At 45.3% G+C, this 24,163-nt stretch overlaps 1 protein-coding gene across 1 annotated transcript in view; it reads right to left on the minus strand.

Moving 5' to 3' along the window:
• setbp1 (SET binding protein 1) overlaps nt 1-24,163 on the minus strand; it is a 37,796-nt gene that overhangs the window by 10,977 nt on the left and 2,656 nt on the right. Inside the window, exons 2-4 of the mRNA XM_040019017.1 lie at nt 19,829-20,421; nt 2,218-2,639; nt 50-1,990 (exon numbers count right to left, since the gene is read on the minus strand). Coding sequence (XP_039874951.1) covers nt 50-1,990; nt 2,218-2,639; nt 19,829-20,263 — 2,798 coding nt within the window. The 5' untranslated portion in view covers nt 20,264-20,421. The remainder of the gene's footprint in view (nt 1-49; nt 1,991-2,217; nt 2,640-19,828; nt 20,422-24,163) is intronic.

Here is a 24,163-nt window from a genome sequence, read left to right on the forward strand (position 1 = left end):
CAAAATGCCTATAAAGCAAGTAAAGGAGTATAACAGCAGTCTACTGCACCTTCGTCGAGAGGCATGACCCTTCTCAGTTTGATCTGAGGTACTGTTGTTGTCCGTCCCAATCCCACTGTCACTGGGAATAGTCTCCTCACTGTGGGACTCGCTGATGGGGGACAGAGTTACCTCCTTCACTGACGCCCCCTCTGACAGGTGGGATGGTGAATTAGCCAGAAGTCGAGGAGGAGACAATTTCCATCCCCCAGTGAGAAAGCTCCTGCCTGCTGGTTTAGAGGGCAAGGCTGAAATGGGCTGCAAACTGGGCATAGCAGCATCAGAGTGACTGGCTCTTATAGACGGAGCACTAGAGCTGGGAGATGAGGTGGAGGAAGGCACTGCGGGGCATTCGTAGAGACTCGATGTGGAGACAGACAATGCTGGCTTGTCCCGAGTGGTTTTGGGAGGAGTGGAGCCTTGAGTTTCTGCTCTAGGTTTCCGCCCTCTCTTCTTACCAATGTAGATGGTTCCTCTTTTGCTCACATTTATCTGTTTTCCCAGTCGAGCTTCAATGGTGGATGCCATGGCACTCATAGCTGAGGTAACAGGAGCAGAAGATGACTTCAGAGCCAGAGTGCCATTTTGACTTGATCCTGAAAGGATTTCATTCAGGATGCTCTGCATTTTCCCAAGCTTCGTCTTATTCACTGGCCTGGATTGCCCCCTTCCACGCTTTAGTTTGAGACTGTTGGCATTGGTCATCGTGGAGGCCATTTGCACTAAAGTGTTCAGTGTGTGCGTCTTCCTCCTACGATTTAGCCCTGCAGTGGTTTCCTGGGCCAATGGGCTTGGAGGTGAGGTGGAAGTGGCCTCGTGAATGGTCTCCACAGTTAGGAGTGGCTGTTTCTTGGGGCGTCCTCGTTTCCTCTTAATGGGAGTGTGGACTGTCAGGCTGTCAGTGTTGGTGTAGAGCGGGCTGGAAGGGGTAATGGGGAAAGCAGAGGGCGGGTCAGCTAAGGTTGCGAGGCTACCCAAGGTTTCTCTCTGCGGTGATGTAATGCTGGCATGGCTTTTTGATTTCAGGTAGGACCACCTGTCGTTGGCCTTGGTCGGTCTGGAACTGGCCGTAGAGCTGGTGCTGTGACTTGGGCTCGGACTCATATCGGCTCTTGATCTGGGGCTTGGACTGGGGCTGATGTTTGCCCTGGGTCTGGGGCTGGGGATAGGGCTGATGTTACTCCGGGGGCTGGGGCTGGGGTTTGGGCAGGGGAATCTAGGGTTCAAGCTGAGACTGGGTTTGCTGATGTGATTGTGAGCTGGATCTCTGGGTTTAAGGGTGTCCGCGCTGATCTTAGGACGACCCAAGGGGTTCTTTTTCATCCTGTTTGCGCTCAGATGTGACTCTTGGTCAGCCCCATTTGTAACTGTCTCTCCCATTTCCACCCTGTCCACTCTCTCTCCCTTTTCTCTTTTGTCAACTTTATCTCCTCTTTCTGCTTTATCCAGCCTTTCTGCGCTGATATCAGCTTGACTCACGAATCGAGAATCATTTTTGTGAGTTTCTATCTTATGTGCTCCTCTGGCTTCTAAAGGCCCAGGCTGCTGCTTCTCTGTTGCATCAGAGTCCAGAGTCCGCTGCTGAGATTGCTCCTCTACAGAAAACGAATCGTCAAAAGAAGGCCTTCTCCGCCTCTTTCTTCCTTTCGCTTCCTCTGCCAGCATGGGCATCCCTCTGTCTTCTTCGTCTCCTTTCCTCCCAGCAATTGCTCGCTCTCGTTCCTCTTTTCTCCTTTCCTCTCTTTCTTCATGGAACCGCTCAGCTGTCTCCTCTTGCCTGTACTTCTGCCTCTCCTCTGAATTATTTGGGCTCTCTGATCCTTTCTCTGGCTGTCCCCAATGTGAATCAGCACTGTGGGGATTACAGAGCATCCTCTGGGAGTCCTTCCTGCCGTACTTCCTCTTAATGTTCCCAAAGAGCTGCTCACTGACCTCTTGCAGACCCTTCCCCCTGGAGAGATTTACACAGAGAAATAATTAGGATGAGTGCGATAAAATGAAGAGAATGGATAGTTTTGTATTTCACCAACACTGCGCAGAATACTTACTACCTAATTTGAATCACCGTGTCAAGTTAATTAAAACATCTTCCTTTTAAATTTCACTACTGTAACTTTCACATTCCATTCACAGTGCACAGTTCATGATATCATGCATCACAAGGAAATTAAAATATACCTGCTGAGAGAGGTCAAGTTGAGAATACTGGCATCTGTGACCACTGGAAGCTGCAGATCTGGAGTCAGAGACCGCTGAGGTGAGGGACTTTGCGTCGCCGTTCGTGAGAAAGCTTGGCTCGGATCTAGCAACGAGCCTCTGCTGTCTGCTGCCAAGTCTCTGGCTGCCTCAGAATCCGCAGGATGGGCTGGAGACGCAGAAGGTGCTGCAGACGGGATCCAGTCTGTACCGATTTGGTGCTGGGGTGCGTGAGTGTGTTGAAATTTCTGAGTGGGGGAGTGCTGCGTTTGCTGTGTGTGCGAGAGTGCGTGTGCAGGATGGAGGGAGCTGCGAAGCTGGTGTTTGAGAGAAGGATTATCTCCCAGTAGTTGCAGCAGGCCTCCCTCTCTCTGCTCTGGCATTCTGAACTGGCGCTCATATGTCTGGGGATGACACAAAAAGAGACACAAAGACTGGTGACTACATTTAAACTGCAATCATGAGACAGCCTTATATAGCTGCAGGGATAGACAAATGATATGATAATGATAATGTGATCATAAAACTATGACTGCTCTATTTCCTGTCTTCTTAACATTGGCCTATCTCCACAGATATAACATGTGCATAGCACAGCAACCAGTTCAGCATATATTATCGTTTTTTTGTCAGCACTTATCACATCTCTGATTTTCTCTAATATGACAGCTTTTGCAGTAGATCTGAAGATTTTCATGCATCTCGCGTGCATGAGAAAACAGTGTGCAACAGAACAAAAGGCTTGTTTACAGAGTAATTAAATTCCTGTGGCAAGGATGTTGCATGCTGTGAGAGCTAAGGGAATCAAGTTGGGGGTGTCTGAGTACTAAACACAGTAGCATAGCGAAGCTGCGTCCCTGCACTAGATCCATCATTATTTACTGCAGATCATATTTATGTTTGTGACAGCTCTCATACGCTTTTCTCAACTATAACTGCAATGTCATGCTGTCAAGAAGGCGCCGTGCACAACATATGTCCCGGAAGTAAGATATAATTTATATACATTTTCTTTCACTGAAACGCCACAAATCTGAAGTAAGCCTCTGCTCGGTTAGACTTGTCCACTTAAAGGAGAAAATACTAAACCTTAATATACTGTATTGCCCCCACATAACTCTGCTTAATGTATCACTGCTGCATAATCAGTGTACTGCTGGAAGATGAGAAATAGAGCAGCGGATGGCCTTTGTGGTTTAGCCTGTTATTAACAGACTCAGTATGACGCAACGAGACACTGTTCTGCTGCGCTGCAGGGAGATGTAACCTAACCACAGGCCTGCCTCTCAGCATGTACACAGGGGCGTGCAAGTGCACACACTCACGCTTGTATACAGTAGATGCACACATTTCAAAGACTCAAAATCCCGGCTACACACGTTTGAAAACGCTAATCTGGTCTAGATGGAGCAGCTCCTTGTCAGTTGATAAGATATCTCCTCTTCACAGATAAATATACACAGCCACGCAGACGCACAACAATAAAATCTATCGTGCACTTTTATGACAGCGTACATATTTGCGAGGTCAAGAGTGCCATATATTTCCCTTCCCTGCTAACATCCAGTTCAGCCTTCATCTCCTCTGTTGCTTCCCTATCACTCTCTCTGCTCTCCCGACTGCAGTCGGTAGTCAAGTAGTGACACTCATTATGTTTCCACACTTGTTGCAGAAGCTGTTTATTGGCCAGAAGCAGTCTGCACGAATTCACAAGCACAAAAACACACACACACACACACACACAAAAACGCTGAGAGGCACAACACTCACAACAAATGGGTGAAAACACATACTGGGCACGTGCGCAAATGCTGAGCGCTGTAAATGATTAACGAAGCCAGCAAATGCAGGTATGTAAATGCACCCTCAAATTTATCTCCTGAACGCACTGCCATGGTATCCTTTCAGTTGTGAAGTATATATGTGTGTGTGTATACACATTGACACTGGAGAAGAGGCGCTGTGAGTCCACAGAGGGGTAAGATGACAGACACCTGATACACACTTGCTTTCTCATTTAACCTGTCCTAGAATACCTGCTGTTTCAGGTTAAAGGAGGGCACAGGAAAAAAAAAACAGACAGCAGGGCGATGGGGGCGGTTAAGAGTGCGACCGTCAGACATACACTACGCACAGAGAAAATGTATCTTCCCCACTGACCACAAAGCAACCACAGAGAGATAATAAAGAGAGGGACACCTTTCCTACAAGAGACAGGAGAGCAAAAGAGAAGAAAAAAAATTAAGAAATAGAAAGCCCCCTCCTCCTACTTTTTTCCGGTTGAAGCTGGGTTGCTGGCACCAGTTCAGCTTTTTGTTCTTAGTTTCCTCCCTTCTACCACTCTCCTCCGTCTCCCCTCCTCTATGCCTCTTATACTCGACAAAGCATTTCCAGGGAAAAAACACGCAATGTCTGATATTCCAGCAAGCAAATACAAATAGTTGCCATACAAACTGAGGCACTCCCATAGTTGTTGTTGTTGTTGTTGCTGTGAGCACAGTGAAACTTTCCTTCTTTGTCTTTTCCTGACAGGGTCAGCTTACTCACTTAACCATTCACTTATTCATATTTTGATTTACATTTCATAAAGAACTCCACATTTGCACTTGCATGCTTTGTATTGCCCTTTCATCACCACACTGGTGGTCAATACCATTCACTAAAAACTTGTTACTCATAGGTCTCCAGAGCCTGCATAAGCAAGCAAATTGATTCAGATGGGGTTTTTTCTAATGTTTGTTTTATACACTGCCTGCTCTTGTGATGCACTCTGTGAATAAGCCATTATCTCCCTGTGCTACTGCTGACCTGCAGCAGGGGGCAGCGGTCGGGAAATGAGCATAAGCACTGGACTCTGACCCGTGTGCAGCTCACAAGCGAAAAAGAACTGTGAAGCTTCAACCTTTTTCCACACAGGCCATCTTTCTACAAGACCCCTACTGATCACATAACGATAAACACCAGCTCAGGGCCGAACCAAAGCATCTTTGCTTCTCAACCCATCCGACGCACTCTTCTTCCCCCCGGGGCCCTTGGAGCTCTTGGGGCTGTGTTTACAACACGGCTGAGTCAACTGCCTTTTTTCTAAGATGTCTTTCTCTGGATCAGCACCGCAACAACATGGATTTAATGCTGGCTGTCCAACACCTGAGTGCAGGCAGATATGGAGCTGTACATTCCTTTCCGGTGGTGACGTAACCATCAGATAAGGTCAGAGCACAGGAGGAGGAGGTCATGGATAATATGTGACTAAGTGCTGCAATCACCCAACTGAAAGGCACTTTGCAAATGAGTCAGCATATATTTACTGACAAATAAGTGCGTGTGTGTGTGTGTGTATAAATGTATCACGCTGAGCAGGCTGTTTTAAATGACAATCTGGATGTAAAACACAGTGTTCTTCTATCCTCCAGTTTGATGTGAGGGGAGGTATGTGCCGGTCCCTGCTGTCCTTTTCCTCTCCTGCAACCTTTCATTTCTCCACCAACAAACTGAAATTCAGGAACGGCTCCCGCTCCCTGACACACACACACACATGCACATAGCACCCTGGCTGCACCATTATACTGGGAAAGAACACCCTAAACAGGCACACCCAAATCTCACAACCAGACCCGCATATAAACACACACATATACAGGGGCAAACATATACACAACCTCCTTGCACGCGCACACGCGCACACAGACACACACACACAGGCACACACAAACACGCTGCCCTTCAAATAGTTTTTCGCAGCCTTTTATTTGGCTGCACGCCCAGCGGTTAGAGTGTTTCATTTTTCCCTGTGTATGGAACTGGGCAGCTGTCCAGACAGACACACAAAGAGAAAAAGAGAGTGAGAGAGAGAGGCACAGAGAGAGAGAGAAGGGAGAGAGTGGGAGGAAGGAATGGGGTGCAACTAAAAGAATGAGAGCAGCAGAAAGGGAGGGAAGAAGAGGACCAGCAGAAAAACAAGAAGAGAGGTGCCTAGACTCGTTTGCTACCGGTTCCCCTCCGAAACCTTATGATTGATATGATCCTCTCCTTTCCTCTCTGTAACACCTTGTCACGCAGCCTCTCTTGGTTTTGACACCATACTGTCTCCCTCTGCCCCCATGGCCTTGTGCACTAACCCCCCCTCCCCCCTTCATCCCATCGTCCTTTTCTTCTTCTTCTTTTTTCCCTTTTTTTGGAGCTGACCATTTTCCTCCTGTGGGAACTACCACCCCACCACCCCGCCCGCTTCTCCCCAGCTCCATTCACAGCGCTGCTTCTCTGTGATCTGTGTTTCTGACAGGTCTGCACACACACACACACACACACACACACACACACACACACACACACACACACACACACACAGAGTTCCTCTGCAAACAAACACCATGAATACTAACAGGGCTTTGTATCCACAGCACTTAAAACGGGATAGAAAGGCGCGGGTTGGGAAGAGGGAGGGGGCGGAGGGGTGAGCGCAGAGAAAAGGAGGGAAAAGCGATGGAGGAGAAAAGAGGAGCTGTGGCACTGTGTTGATCTTGTGGCCACTCTCACAGACCTCCCCCCTCCCTCCTTGCCAACCCCCTTATCCTTGTTTCTCGTTCTCTCGTTCTTCCCACCAGTTCTCCCGGGAATAAAGACTTCCATTCATGCGCCTGAGGCAACCCACAGCAGGGGAGAGAAAAGAGGGAGGAGAAATGGGAGGAAAAAGGAGGGGTTGTCAAGGTGGGACAGTTTGTGGATCACTGGGATCAGGCCTACTGCCTAAAATTGTGTTTGTGTGTCTGCATGTCTGTTTTCACTCAGCATATTCCCGCTCAGCCAGCGCTTTACTATCTCAGATCTGGTGGCATCTGTGCCAGACAAAGCTTCATCTGGGAAACTTGGGTGGGAAAGTTTGGAAACTGGGCTCCATTGAAAAACTTCCACTCTCCACTTAATGCTGCAATTCCAAAACTATGCGTTCAGCCTACAGCCACAGTAGGAAAAAAGGGGCTCAAGCTAACTTTTTCTGCAGTATTTTCTTTCCTACGTGCCTTTTTATGTACCCTTCCTGCTGAGCATGATCAAGCCTTCGATCTATTGTGTATTCTTCCTTTAGATAGCTGTAAAGCACAAGCCGCATTCAAGGCACAGCAGTAGGTCTCAAGTAAAATGTTTCCTCCTACGTCTACAGCAGTAATCCTTCAGATTGGAGTGCTCCTAAAGATAGCAGCGAAACACCAAAGAGTCTCCTTGTCACACTCTCTTCAGACACGCTCAGAGGTAGATGACTCAATCTGAACAAAGCCCGTGATTGGCTGAACCGAAGCATGCTATTATGGTGCATTTGGAGGTTTTCACCCCCTCAGTAATGACAGACACATTTACATGCTACATATAGTGTATATCTAATCCCTGCGATTAGCATTAATGGTGTGCATGGGCGCTGGTGTGCCCGGTTTTTGAATAGCTTTAACAACCACATTTGACTTTTTTTAAATGGCAATTATCCACAAATTGTTCCCTGTATGTACGTGTTCAAACAATCTATAGATGTCAGTCAGCACATAAGTTTAAAAACAAAGAAAATGTACAACATTAGAACAAGTGTAATGCTTTTTGGATGCAACATGACTACAGAAAGTTGTTAGAACAGCACATCTTTTAGGGTAAGGAAATTATACAACAAAACAGGCACATGTGCTGCTGCACATAGTATAAAACCAACGCATTGTGTTGGTCACTTTACTCTGTGCACCATATGACCCAATCATAGCACTTCTGTACAACAGGAAACAATTAAGCTCCAATGAGCTGCTCAAAGTCCTAAGGGATGCCTTCCTGTGTGGAATGATGGGTAATTCAAGACAGAAGCTGCGCTGAGATTAAACACTTCCTCTCTGGCAAACAGCAGTCTGTAACAGCCCCACTCACTGATTAGCTACTTAAAAATAATTCACTGCAAGTTATTGTTGTCTGTCTGGTTAGTGAATCGATATGCAGCCACATCACCTGCAGGTTTTTTCCGCTTCTTTACCATCCAGCATATATTACTATATAACACTGCAATATCATACTCATATTGATAAAGAAAAGCAAATGAAAAATTCATTGCACATTACATTAGCCATGCATCTCATGTATTAGTGTATATTTCATGTATGTTTTTTTCTGCTTGTCATGGCATATGGAGTGAGGACACCTTAGCGTGTCACGCCACATGTCACATGTAAAATGCCTGCAAACAATTGTTAATGGATGACTAAATATATGTCTTGTAGAAGGACTCTGGTGTCTGCAAGGCAAGTTTTGAAGTTTGCGAAGGAACATTTTCATTGCTTAGTCTGAATGTTTCTGTGAATATCTCAAGTCCTCAGATGATCTCTGGCTTGTAAGGGTGTGGGGGAGTGGGGGTGGCAAGGAAGGAGACGGAGAACAAGTTAGAGAGCCACCGTAATGACATCCTCAGTGACAGGGAGAATGGGCAAAGTGAGACACAATAGTCTTAACCAATCAGACTGCCTGCCTCCCCTCAGGCCCCCTCTCACCAACAATAACGCCTTTGTGTGAGGCTGCACTCCACTCGTGTGTTCGCACACACACACACACACAGACCGCAGCATCCTACACTTTCTCAGATGGTCACAAAAAGAGGTGGGTGAAGGAGAGCAGCACATCTACAACAACTACATGTATGCGTATACAAAACTGCCAGAATTAATGTCTTTTAGCTAGCTAGAAACCTGGCTCTCTGTGTATGTGTGTGTGAGTGCGTGTGAGTGTGTATGTGCATTTCCCTTCAAGCCCAGGCACATGACTGCAGCTGCCCCCTCACTCCCTCATCTAAAGCAGCACCCCTCCTTGGTGTGGGTGAGAGGTCACACAAAGTGGCATTCCTCTTGGTCTGAGAGCGAGCGAGCACTGAGCAGAGGGGGCAGAGGGAAAGAGAGAGAGTAGAAAACACCAGGGGTCAAATAAGCAACAGAGCGGGGCAGGTAAAAGATGAGGAGCACGGGGCATTCGTGAGTGTGTATTTCAGTGCGTGCATGTGAACATTTTGTATGCCTGTGTGCTGAAATGGACCAGTAAACAGAGGACCCTTGTGGCTCTTCTTTGCTTCATAAACACAGCTGTTTGTTTAGTCTGAGCTGCCCCAAGGGACAGACACACAGACAGAGGGATAGACAGACACATTTATATCATTTATTCATGTCTGTATCCATACTTAAGAGACAACGAGCATAAACAAACAGCAGAAGTGCAGCATGATTATTTTACAAATCCTGGTGCAAAGAGATAAAACTGGGCAGAAAGAAAAAGACTGTAAAAAGCAGCTGGCTTCCATGCTTTTGAATGTTCAGTGTGAAACATGTAGCGCATTGATGTGTTTATATAAAGTTCAGAATCTTTTCAAACCAAACACTTGAAGAATAATAACAGTTTTAGAGCCTGGCCAACATTGGAAGGGCTAGGTTGAAAATTTTTAGCGATACACTTCTACGATGTTTAGATTGTGTATCGATCTGATCCGCATTCAAAACACTGAATCGGAAGTCAGTGACGATCTACAGCTGATCCATTCAGTTTAGCTTTACAGCTTTAGCAGCAGTGCGTCAGGTGCTAGCAGGAGAACTAAAGCAGCATGAAGGAAGCTAAAAGCAAAGGTGTAACAGGGTGGAGGTATTTAATTGGAGCTCCACCGACAGCTTTTATTTTTATTTTTACAACAGTTTTTGATTTGTGGTTAAGCGAGCTTCCTCTTTCTTTTAAACTTGATCTCACTGTCATATTTCATACAACACTTGTTGTACGGAAGGTTTTGCTAAAGTTACGGTAACATAACCTGTTATTTTTACACATTAACTATCTTTAGTAGGCTCCACTTCACACACAATGTGTGCGACGAGCAGTAAAAGGCAGTTCCCTCAGACTGAGGGCTCAAACATGCTTCTGTTGTGGTCGTACGGAAAGCTCTACCGTTCGTCTACATATATATATATTTATATATATATATATGTATATGTATAATCTTTGATGTTTGTTTGCACTTCTGCTCGTCGCTCCCTTGCCTATTGCAGCCAATTAGCGTTCGGCATAGCCTCATGCATGCATGCTGCGTGCTGTTGGGTTTTTGGAAGATGGCACAAAAGTGTTTTTGCGTAGGTCGAAAACTGTTCAAAAGGACACAACTGCGGTACCATAAATTAAGCATGAGCATCACCATATGTAACAGCAGTTTGCAGCAGCCTGATGACTTTCACACTGAGCTGAAAGTGAAACTAGTGCGTGATCTATCGGGTGACTAACACAAATACATTATTTACTTTTAATTTCATATGCTTTCAAATACCATAAATCCTCTTCAGTTTATCCAATTCTCAGTCATGTGGGGGCTGGAGCCTATCTCGGATACTAATAAATACCAATTCAGAAAATATTTATTTGCTACATTAAATTTTTTAATGTTGAAGTTGAGCCTTATGCATAAAAGAAAGAAATTCCAGGCTGTGATGATAAAAGCTTAATAATTTAATGCTGTTATCAGACTGTGGCTTGGTATCGGTACCTATCTTAAAGGAAGGATTACAACTGTAAAAGGTCGGCTTGGTGAATCTCTCGTATCCATCCGTGCAATACAATTCATCAATACAGTGTAAAAAAAAAAAAAAAAGTAGAGATGAATCCACTAAATTTGATGAAAACATTTGTAAATGCCAAAATGTCTTTTATCGAATTATGTGTTGTGAACACTGTAACCTCTTTTTCAGAAACACACACGCCCCCAACCTTCTGACAGGCACATCCCAGACAGCTGATGGGCCCCATCAGATTTCACTGACAAACACACTTGCAGTGAGACACAGTGAAAGTCAATACTCTTCGCCTTCTTCCCTTCTCTTCCTTTGACTCCCCGTCTCCTTCACTCCTCTCACCAAACATCCGCATCTATTCCTGTCGGACCTCCTCTGAAAACCACAGCATACACTCCTCCTCACACAGACAGACACACACACACACTGACTAACCACAGAGGCAGAGGCATGATGGAGCCACACTAACAAAGCAGCCACCGGGAACACATGATGCTGTGACTCAACATCATCCGTGCCTGCAGAGGACATCAAAAATGGCTGCCCTCCAGATCATCCCACAGTCAAGTGAGTCACAGTCAACCGCTGTGCTGTCGCACAAATCAAATTCAGGCCTGTGTGTTTTCTATACAGTTTGCTCTTGATGTTTATTGCAATCTGTTCTTTTTGAAGACCTCAATGAATAAAAAAGGGCAAACAATGTCAAAATGATGTATTACAATTACGTTTTTATAAACAAGTCATAACTTCCAGTTGAGTTTACAACTGTTCAACAGTGCAGTAATAAATATTTTATGCTTTTTATAAAATTATAGCCTGGATCAGTCATCAGTAAAGAGAGATTACACGATCTCTCGTTGGTTTTTCAGTCAATATCTACATTACAGGGATCATCCTGATGCTACAAAAAACGAGTTGGTAATGGAACAGTGGAAGTCTGTGAAAGTTGTGCTATTAGGCTGAAGCCCCCCTAGAGTGAGAAAAATAACAATGGCCCAGTGGCATAAAACCATGACAGCAAATGTGAGGTAAACATAAGCTTATTATGCCTTATTTTAATTTCAGGAATGATATTCCAGGAAGTTTGACTTTTGTTCTTTTTATGACCCATATGAGCTTTTTAGACACGAGAACCACAAATATTGGTTTAGACATTGCACATGTTCTCACTACTAGAAATACTCTGGTTTAGGTGAGAGTACTGCCTTACTAGAGGATTCAAATGGCAGGATAACCAGTCAATCGCTGTGAATTCACCAGATTATTAAATGGTAAGCATACTGGCACTTAAAGAGCTCTTGTAATGGAAGACTCAAAGCACTTTTTTCACAGCCATTTACACACACATTTATAGTGCACTTTATGCTATGCCTTTAAGGGCTTGCTGTCCAAAAGTCCGCTAGGGTCCACTTAGATCCCAGTGGCAAATTATGGTAAGTTGGTAAAAGTAAATGACATCTTCAGAAGGTGCGAGGGTCAGTGCAGACACCTGTCAGTTTTTTGTGACCACGTAGAGCTGTCCATGCCAACTTTTCATTATAATGCACCAACCAAGCATCCACCACAAGCAGCAGATTTTAGAGAAGTATAACAGGAATGACTGATGAATGATGTCCATTTCCATGTCTGCAACAGAGTATAACCTAGGGTTCATTATACGGACACATCAGAATCGAAGGGGCAGTTTGGGGCTGGGTCGTGCGACGTGCAGACTGAGTGAGGCGGGGATTCAACCACCAACCTTTTAACTAGTAAATGACCTGTGCAATCAAATATCTGTTACACTGATACTGGTATAGTTCATACATCTACATTAGCCATATGCAAAAGGCCAATGCAGAGGTCCAAGTTTCCCATTCTTCCCTCACCTGCTTTCCTGTCTACACTACCCAATGTAGACAGGCAAAAAATAAAATATTGCAATATCACAGGTTTTGCATTTCAGAGCTAGCAGGTTAAATTAATCGAAGTTGATGTTTAATTGTAGCTTCAGACAGTTCTCACGTGCATCTCTGTTGGGTAATGTCACGCTGTTTGAAAAAGGTTGAAGCCTATCAGCTGTATCTTTAAAAGACAGAACCTGATATGTTTGTTTTGTTTTGGGTTTGTTTTGTTTTTGGAAAATATAAAAATATATTTGCCAGAAAAAAAGGCAACACAAAATGCCTTCATGTTCACTGGCAGATGCTTCCTAAGTGACCCACTGGCATTTCTTTAAGTGTAGTTGCCTCAGGTCTTTATTAAAATGTACCTTCAGCTAGACTGCCTATTATTGCTGCCCTGCATCAGACTTAAGAGGAAAAGCAACCCACTGAGACTGGATACAATAGTGAATGAATAGGTCTTGACCTTTAGGACAGATTGAGAAGATGGTATGTGTGTGTCTGATTGAGAAATTAGCTACAGTTCCAACCAAATGGTCAACACAAACACACACACACACACATGCGCGTACACAGACACCAAATCCAGCCCTGAGGCTAAGAAAGCAAAGGCCAGACTCCAGTTGTCTCAACCCTGACCCACTCTCACAAACAAACAATACAGCACACACACACAGGCAGACACACACAGCATACACACACGAACACACACACACAGACACTAGGGCTTATACAACTGTGGAGTTCAGCTATCACCTCGACTTCTGAATGTCCAGCAGGGTCAAAGTTCATCTCTTCTGCTGCCAGCCTTCAGCGCTCCTTTGTGTGGCTGTGTGTGTGTGTGTGTGTGTGTGTGTGTGTGTGTGTGTGTGTGTGTGTGTGTGTGTGTGTGTGTGTGTGTGTGTGACTGTTTGTGTGTAGCATTTACATGTGCTCACTAGGAGTGACCTTGCAGAGTCATTCATTGTGGATACACTGCAGCACCAGCACTACCGCAGAGCTTATTAGGGAGCAGTCTTCCTTAGTGTGTGTGTGTAGATGTGTGTGTGCCCTTGTGTGTGTGTGTGTTGTAGGGACAGACAATCAGTTTCTGGGGATTCATCTCACTTCTGATAATAAGGCAAATGATTAAATTTTAGTAGGAAGACTTGGCTTGAGGGTTAGGGTTAAGCAAACAGTAGTTATATCCAAAGGAAATTAATGTAAGTCTGTGTTATGATGAATGTGAGCACGAGTGTGCCTGTGTTTGGAGGGAGAAAGGCCGATGAACAGATTGTGTTTTGTCTGGACTTTCTTCAGATTTGAGAGATACTGAAGAGCAGATCAGAGTTTAGACGCGAGGAGACGTGTCTGTGTGTGTATCTGTGTGTGTTTCAAGTGTGCACGGGGTGTGTATGGGGGGTCAGACACAGATGGACAGCTGGTGTTTCAGCAGTGCTAAATCACTCACCCCTCCCCAGCATGCGAGCACACATGCACACAAACACATTCACATGTCCCATCCCCCCATCCACTACAGGGAAACGCCCCTTTAAAGCATTCCCGATCCGTACTCTCAAAGACAGCACAGTGAGGGCACACGTACACAAACACACACACACACACTCACACACACACTGAATATAAAAGCCTGGGTCTTTGGACCACAGTGACAGTCACCAGAGAAAAAAACTCCAATATGACAGGTGGGTCAGGCCATATTATAGGTGATCATTTCATGTTCATACATATTCATAAATCAGTCAGGGGGTGCTCTCTGTGGGTAAGCACGATGCTATCCGCTCAAGCTGACGCCCGCACACACACACACACCCATACACACTCCTATTTTATGAGCTCATCAAGTCCCTCAGGTCACCAACCGCCATTTCAGCCAGGGATAAAAAAGCTCACATCAAAAGGCAAACCATTTCACACACACGCATGTGCACGTACTGCATGCACACACTTGGCGTGGCGACTGTGGCAGCATTAATTTCCTTGTGAATGCACTTGACTAACACATAATAATCCCAAACACTGCTGGGAGACCACCAAGCAGCAACATACACACACATAGCCAGGAGGACCACCAAGCAGAGGGGCTGTCAAGACAAGATAAGTGTGTGTCTTACCGTCGAGCTTTCGCGTGCACCCACTAATACACACACACGCAGACACATATACACACAACAACAACAACACAAGGCCTGGTCTGGACTCCTGGAAAAGCTCTGGCTTATCTCTCCCCACAGATAGTGAAATGGATTAAGAGCCACATTTGGCACGTCCAGGGAACTGGACAGATAACCAGGAAAACACTCTCTCTAACTGCAATCGCTGTTCAACATGATTTGTATGTATGTGTGTGTGTGTATAGAAGAGATAGTAAAAGAGTGGATGTATTTTAGCTAGCGCACGCTCCCCCATGTGAAGGCATCGGACCGCTAACTGCGTGTCAGTGTGTGTTTCTAAGTGTGTGTGTGTGCGCGCGAGAAGAGTGTGTGTCTGGAGGAGTGATGCAGTGGTTGACCCAGGACCCAATCCATTAAAACACACACATTCATCTTCCAAACACACACAGCGCGCCCAGACAAAGAGCCGTGTGTGAGAGGACGTTCAGCATGTGTGTGATGTCAGCTGGAGACAGAGAAGGGGAGCCCATCATATCCCGTTAATGTGTGTTTGGGTCTGTCCTCTGACACACTACGCTTCCTCATTGACTTCCTCGGTTATGGATGCTCGCTATGAAGATGATAGGTGGATGAAACTCCCCTTTCCCTTCCCTTTAAGACAGGCTAACTCTGCTCTTTTCTCTTGCCTTTGCAGCCATGTTCACTGCATAATAAATAGCATTTTATAGAGAGCGGTAAATAAATCCAGGCCATTATTGGTCATCATTGACAGGCGTAGAGTCAAATGAATATAACTTTTAAGCCTATAAAATGTGATGCACTGCACTGTGCACTGTAATTATCAATGCCAGCGATGGATCCGTGCGGTATTTAAATTTTACACTGTGAATATGGACAATCATATAAAATGGTCAGGGGTAAATACTAATACAAGGGATTGCAAGCACAGCCTTTGTTGACATTCTGCCACGTCTCTAGTGTAAAAAGGCAATTTGCATAACTCGGATTTATCTTTTTAGGCTGCTGTTTTTGGGGTTTGCAAAACGACAGCTTTTCCACATGGAATAACCTAAAATTTTAATGTTATTACAAGTCAGCAGAGGGAAGAGAGGAGAAGGGGCCTTTCTGACGGCAGATTCTTAGGCTGCTACAAAAGAAAGAATGGCTAAAAAACACAATTTCCATCTGTTTCTTAGCACCATTCTACATGTTTGCCTTCTTATCTGTCTGCCTGTCTCTTTCCCTCTCTGTCTATTAGAGTCAAATCTCTGTCTTAATGGGCTTCTATTGTATCCTGCCTCTCCCCCTCCTCTATTCACCACACTACCACACGCATATACACACTCCCTCTGAGGAGGCCCCTTAACCAGGCTCTCCATATGCCTGACCCCCACCTCCTTTCTCCTCCTCCTCCTCGTTCCACGACCCCCTTCCCCTCTACCCCTCTCTCTTGCTCACACTCTGGCTTCTGCTCTGTTGCTGCTGCTGCTGCTGCTGCCCCACGCTGCCATCTGCTACAAGACAACAGAGGGTGAAAGAGAGAGAAAAGCACGATGAAAGACAGTGCTTGGAAAGAGGAAGACATAGGGAAAGAAAAGCTGGAGGGGGAAACGTGTGGAAAGAGAGATTGATTAAAAGAATAGAGGGAGAAAGCATATATGTGGACACAATACAACAGAGAGGAGAGAGGCTGTCCATCTGCTCCCCCTCACCTCCCGTCCCCCTCCTGACTCACAGCCTCACGTACACCACAAAGAGAGTATTTAACCTCAACACACACATACAGAAAAAGAGTGAGACAGAAAAAGCAGCCCGGCCTCTCTCTTTAACCCGTTCCTCTCCACTGAGCCTGCCTGTATTACACCCTTGGGGTGGCAGGTGATGGCTAGATGGAGGGAAAGGATGTAAGGGGGAAAGAGAGGGGGAGAGGGATGGTGGGGGTGTGATTGAGGGACAGAGTGCAAGGGATGAAGGGTTGAAACTGATCTGAATCAACACCAACACATCCTCCACAACCCCCCTCTCCCCTCCCCAAACCTCAAACCTCAATAGAGACCAGCTTGCTGCCCGTGTCACTATGACAACCCCTGTCAATCATACTGTAGCAGTGGGCTTCCCAGTGGGGGCCGATGGCGCTAGATTAGGAATGGCTGCTAAAAACATCACAGCGCCGAGCTCAGCTCATTCAGCTTACTAATGGATGTAAACACTGAAATTTTTCAGAGGCCTGTTCATACTTTATTTACAGAAAAGCTCAGACAAGAATACACATCCTGAAGACAACTACTGGAAATTGTGGCTGTAAATCACACTGAAATCTGCCAGCAACAAAGAAATGACCATGAATTTCTTTTCCAAGCCAGTGTTCCAATTGTTGGAAAAACACAAGTGTAGAGCAATCATGTTGGCGAGCAATCTTTACGTAAACCGTTGTCTACCAATTGCAAATATCTATAAACAACCAAAAACTTAGAGAGGACTAGAACGATCCAGCAATTCATTAAAAAATGTAAAAAACAAAACCTTTTCCCATAAAGATATTATGAATGTGCAACTTGTCAAAGCCATTTTCACACATGAAGTCTGGACAATTGTAAAGTTACAAAGTTTGTTTTATTTCACATGTAATACACAACACTACTGGAAATGCTTTGTTTGTTCGGGTTAGCATTAGCATTGCTGCCTGGATAGGTCACTCGTGGGGCGACACTTGACACCCACTCACTCCCAGTTTATTTAGAGAACAATCTGCTCGCTGAGTTGTGACTTAACAACCTGCCAATAATGCATTTTTTAATTCTACTATATCGACCGAGGCGCTCATTGAATTGACGTGTTGCAGGGTTTCATTATGCACCAAATTACTAAGACATGGGGCACGGCACTGTCAATTGAAGATTTCACCAGAAGCAGCATTTGGACTGAATAGTGTCATCGGAAAAAGTTGATCCTTGATTGATACTACAAAAAACAATCAGCTGAAATACTCATTTCCAACAGTATCGATGTCAGCAGCACCGGCTTTGCTTCCTCCAGCTGACAGAGAACTTCATACAGCACCTCTGCAAACAGACAGGCATGCAGCCGCTGCCCTCACTAGCAGCTGAACATGTGAACACACGAACACTAGCAAAACACGTAGCAAAGCATCTTAAAGTTTGAAACCCCCAATCTTTACGAAGAGTTTCCTGAGGTTAATAAAGTTCTCATTTCAACAACAGAAATTTGCTAAACAATAGTCAGAAGTTTTGCCCTGGCCAGTTTAACTATTAGCAATTATATGACAGCCATATTAGCCAAATTAGTTAGGTTATCATAAGGTAGCGGCTAAAGTAGCAGCTATTGCTAATGCTAGCGGCAAACTTTATTCACAATCCTGCCTATCGGTGTGTAAACTACTACTAAACTACTATAACTACTGCTACTAAACAGTGATAAGTTGACAGGGTAATAGAACTATTTGTGTCTAATAAGTATTATATTATGAAAGGTCCACAGACAGCTAGACAGAAACAGTGCTCAGCAGCTTTGCTCAGCAAAGAATTATGATACCAAGTAGTCAGAAGCAGAGGTATAAATGAAACAGGGCTGTAGCTGATTACATTTGACTGGACCATCATTTGTTCTAATATATATTTTTAAAATGTGCCTCTTAATTTTGGAATATAAATGTCGTGACGAGTACCAAATATTTTCACGGGTATCGGTATCAAGTTTAAAATTCTACTGTTTTGACATGCCTACTGTCAATAGAAATAAAAAAATTTGTTTTCTTTGTGTTTATTCTCACTACTCATGACACTCCACTTGTAAGCTAAACACTTAAAACTACAATACAGCCTTTAAACACATCATAAAAGCTAAAGTCAACAAAGATTTCTTTTTTTTTTTACTAAAGATATTTCAAAGAACCCTTCGCTATATTAAAAACTAACCTCATATGCACTCTAGTCTGCGGTTTTGTCTATTTTCTGCTGTCTTCTTCCTGCCATATGATTGTACTTATTTCTGCCACTCTTGCCCTCGCAGGTGCTGTACCACACTGCTTGACTGCCATAAACTAAACTTTTATTGAAAACAATTTCAATAAAAACTTCTTTAATAGCCTAACAATACCTCTGTAGCTAGCAGGGTGGCAGATAATTCGATGGTGACTAGCCTGAATGCGCGAACCCTTTCAAGTAAAATGAAAGCCCCAAATAGCTGAATGCTGCGCTTGTTTTCACTGCCTTACTCTAAATCCATCTACTTGAGAAAAATGAGAAAAACATCCCAACAAGTGACAATATCATGTTCATCTTGGAGCAGCCCTCGCTTGAACTTTGACCCAAAGCGTTTACTGAATGGAGACTAGGCAGGACTGTTATTGACACTGATGAAAAAACACCAATCACGGGCGCGTCTCACGAGCCAATTAAGAGCCGAAGCCACAGAAGTGAGGCACAGCGGAGGAAAACACGACACAACATCATGTTGACAACATGACGCCTTTACTCCTGCTTGGCCTGTCGAGCTCGGTGACATCGAGATGGCTGTCAGGTTTGGACACGCACACCACTGTGTAGGTCAACACACACTGCAAACACTAGATTCCCCCAAGGACCTGTACAACACCAGTATAGTGTGTAGAGGGTGTGATGGAGGCAAGAGGAGGGGGGCGGCGTTGAAGGCACTGACCCGCAAAAGCTGATTTCATTAAAGGGAAGGAGAGGAAAGGAGAGGAGAGGAGACAGTAAAGGTCTCTGTGTATATGACCACAAATGGAGAGAGCAGACGCCAGCTGTCACTTGCTTATGTCAGCCCTATTCTCAGCTCTTATGTGAGTGTGTGTTGTGTGCTTGTATGTGTGTCGCTGTGTGATCTCAGTTAGGCTGGTTTCAATTACGGGGCAAACTTTGACCCCGTGTAACCAAGGGGAAGGGAGCTACCGAGAAAGGTGTGTGTGAGAAAGGGAGCGGTCAACTCAGAGATCTCGAGAGTGAGAGAAGCCTTTTTTTTCACTCAATAACGCTCAAACTTGCATCACAGTGTCATGACTTACCCTTTTTCTGGGGGGCCCTCGTTCTTCTTCCTTTGGGGCCCGCCCCGCCCCTCCTCCACTACCTGTTCGCCCCTGACGTCCCCCTTTGCCCTCTCCAACTGGAGGTCTGATGGTCGTCCGGATCTCCGGTGGGCAAATGTAGTTCTCAAGGCTCTTTGGGGGCTTCTTGGTGCGCTTGGTGGTCTGTATCTTCAGCTTTAGACTTCCTTCCTGGAAACTTGCTTCCTTGATGGAGAACTCCTGCTCCTCCATTAGCCCGTCCCCCTGTTCCTCTAACCCCTCACCTTCACTGATGGCACCGTTAATCACATCATCGCTGCGTGCCAACCCGATGCCTCCTGCTCCTTCTTGGTCCCCTTCATTTGGCCCCACCCTACCTCCCTGAAGGTCAGCCTCTTTGGGTCGGGCTGAGCCAACCAGATCCCTTTGCTCCATCCACTCTCCCACCAGAGCCAGTCAGGATGGGGGAAGCCTTGGCAGCCAGCCAATAGGAAGATAGAAAGCAGTAGTCTGTCGGGCTGGTTGGTTGTTGTCAATCAGCTACTGAGGTTGTGTTGATTGTCCCACAGGAACACAGCGAAGCCAGGGACAGTCTGCGGAAAGAGCAGGTGAATGACATAATTAGGAAAAAAGGGCGTATGAGACCCGTTCTGTCATCCCCATAGCTTCCATTCCACTGCTACCTCTCAGCACAGGCCTGTTCTCTGTCATCGCCATCATTGCCTGCCTGTTAAGTATGAAGACAAACACACACTCATCACAGAGCTGCAGAGGCATGCTGCCTAGCTATCATTTGCATTTTGTACCTCGCATAAACAAACTCATTTCTGACACCCACTTGCCTTCCTCTCTTCCTGCTCTCTTCTTTACTCCCTCTTTGCTAAATCTTCTCTCTCACCCTTCATTACTTATTCCATCCTTGTGACAGATCTGAAGCGGAGCTGCGCAGACACTAGAGTGATCAGTGCAAAATAAGACATTCCTCTTCTCTGCTCTAAAACCAGGCTGAAGTTAGCCTGAGGACACAAGACAGAAAAAAAATGAACGAAGCTGGCTCCGTTTTTTTTTGTTGTTTTTTTTTTCTTCTTCAGAGGAGTGAAGGAGGAGGGAGGGGAACACACAAGGGGGGAAAGGAAAAGCAGCAGAGAAAGACGGAGAGAAGGAATCTAAATTCTTTCCCCAGATGTGGTTTACGAGCTGGTCTGGAAAAACTAGCGTCTGAACCATTTTACACACGCATGCAGCCGCATTGCTACACACATACACAGAAAAAAAAAACCAGTGCGCGCATCCACACAGACGCACATCCAAAATGACAACGTTGCCGTACACATGCTGCACCCCCTGCTGCTATTCCTGCTCTCTGGAGAAAAACACTGTGGCCGCTGCTTGTCAGGAGGATTCAGGATTTCTGTTTTGGATCATTGCACGTGCAGACGCAGATCCATATTACACGCTCACGCCATACGTACATACACACGTGCGCTTGCACAGGCCTACTTACACACAGGCGTATAAACAGAAAGCAACCAAAACAAACAGTGGACTACACTTCTCACTACAGCTCGAGGGAATCCCATCAGTCAATATGACATGAGGCATGACTGAGTGGGAAGTGGGGAATGCTGTCTCACATGCTGAGCTTAGCCTGACACCATTTACACTGATGTGAACCCAGACTAGACCACTACCTGTCGACATGACTCAAGTAAAGGGATCTTGCTTCCCGCAGACTTAAAAAGATCTGAAAGAGCACAACTGGCTCAGAGCATATATCAAGATTTGCATACCTATTAACCTAATACACTCCCTGGCATGACTACTACAGTCATTTTCCTTTAGCTGTATGTGTTTTCTCAGTGTGCTGTACTGTACCAGCCCACGCTACTGTACAAACAGCTGATCCCATCATAATATCTAAGGGGCCTCAGAGCACATGCTTGCAGTGTGACTGAGCAGTCTTAATCCACAGCAAGTTTTCCAACAAACCATTGCAGGACTGCACACAGTGTCCAGCTCTCAAAGTTAGCCGTGTGTCCTTTTTCTTCTGCATGCCCTTAAATAAACAAAAGTCAAAAAAGACTTGTTTCAAAGAACCCTCTCTTTAACCGTAAAGTTTGCCAATCTGAAACCACTTACAAGGGTTATTGATGTAGGTTCTAGTAGCCCAGTGGCGGTCAAGGATCAAAAAATTTAAGGGAGCGTAACAGCGGTTTTGCATGTTTAAGCTTATGAAGCCCAAATTGCTCACATGGCTGTACTGCCAAACATTTCCCAAAGCACATTAATACATTCTCAGATTGATTTCCTACCTTGGAAATCACGGGTTTTCATTCAAAATAACTGGTTTTTAAACTTAGCTCCTCGACGGCAGCCTGTTTAATGGAAGAATATACCAAATTCACTTTTTTTGCTTTTTTTTTTGGGGGGGGGGGGGGGGGGGGGTGACATCGTGACAACTAAGAATTTAAGTGCAAAGCTTTCTTGGCAGGGTAAAATTTCACATCCCAGAGCCTCCTTCATTTAACTCTTTGACTAACACAAGCCTTCAAAGCAGACTGTGCTCAGTGCACAACCACACCATAGCAAGTGTTACATCAATCAGTAACACTGAGACATAAATAATGCTCAGTTTGATGGATAGCCTGTTTCAAGAGTGATTTTGCATACACCCTGCCAGCAAGAATGAAAACTGCTGACTGCCTGGAAGTTAGAAACTCATTCCCGCAAACTTCACAGCCATCGCCGTGCTTGTACAATCACACTTTTAAGCATACAAAGTTTTACAGATATAAACAAAAGGCGGTGCAGTCCAGGTGTAGTCCCAGCCTGGTCTTACAGTGCCCACATGACCCCCTTTGGTCCTTCAGAAGCCTCCCAGTTCCTAATGTCAGCTCGGTGACTCGCCCTAATGGCATGTGTGAAAGCTGCCCTGGATGTCATGTGACTGAGGACAAAGACAGGAAAAAGAGACAGCTGCCAACCACAACATCACTCACTCAGTCACACACACACACATTAAATAGACGCACATCCACTCTGTGCCTACGACTTAGTACCCCTTCACAGCTATCGCTCAGTATGACAGCAAAATGGCATCGTGCATTAGTACAATTCTGGTCATTCTGGGCCATTACTGCATAAGCCCCTTAGCTGGGTCATGACTATTCCTTCTCCCCTCCCTGCTCGCTGCCCTAAGCGGTGTTAGTTCTGTTACTGGCAGACAAGCTGAGAGTTTATGTAAGACTGACCCCTCCTCGGGCCTCCCTCACTTACTTAGCCTGAGCCTCACTGTCTCCTCTCCCCGCTCTCACTCTCTCTTTTATGCACACAAACACAGCGATGCACACACACACACACACACATACACGCACACACACCTCGACCAGCCTCAGACAGCAGGGTGATTGTAAGAGGCCAGACTCGCTGCATAAATAGCTTTATTATGTTCTCAAAACTGCCAGCGCTAACCAGCTTCCCTCTCAAATAGCATAAGGTCATTGCCTGTGCTGGATGTGAAAGGCTGTGAATGAGACAGTCCTCCAACATTTCGCCTTGTACTTTTACCGACAATTATGATAAAGCATTGATAATGGAATACAGATGGACAGAACGGTGATGGTGAACGATACAGACGGCAGACAAAACAGGTAGGGGAGTCCAAGTGTGAGCGAGAGACACAGAGCGGGAGAGAGAGAGAGAGAGAGAGGGATGGCAGCAGAAACACAACCTTTTAAGGCTGCATACCCAGCAGCCCAGTGCCTGAGGTGCACACACAAATAGCTCATACACAAATGCAGACAGATGCACGCGCGCACACGCACCAAACGCCTGCGTGATTGCACAAAGTGAATATCCTTTTTTTTTTTTATTTCATGCTTTTTTATGCAAACGTAGCAGAAGCACGACCATCCCTGGATGTAGATGAGCATCTTGGTGTGAGCTGATGATCCTAGTCTGGCTGTCATTTGCAGTTTTTTTCCCCTTATTTTGTTCCTCGGGCTCTCAAGTGAAGGGTAGCCACATATGCCAATGTTTCTAGAAGGTTCCAGTCTTTGCTTGGAGACAAACCAAAGAGAATGGGCCCAGATTTCTAGTATTCACAAGTCCAATGGGCACAGCGTGAGGTTTCAAGTTTGATGTCTATTAGTCCCTCGGAGCAGAGCGAGGTGATGGAAGCCCTAAAAAGTGCCTATTCTGGGTTTTTTCCCAGCAGGATAAATGCATATATATATATTTGGATATGAAATACAAAATAAAGCCCTCTCTCTCTTTCTCTCTCTCTCCCCAGTTCATGTGCATGTGTTCAGCTGTAGGGCAGCGAGAAGGACAATC

Source organism: Simochromis diagramma, unplaced genomic scaffold (genome assembly GCF_900408965.1).
Source record: "Simochromis diagramma unplaced genomic scaffold, fSimDia1.1 OVJJ01000822.1, whole genome shotgun sequence".
Taxonomy (NCBI): domain Eukaryota; kingdom Metazoa; phylum Chordata; class Actinopteri; order Cichliformes; family Cichlidae; genus Simochromis; species Simochromis diagramma.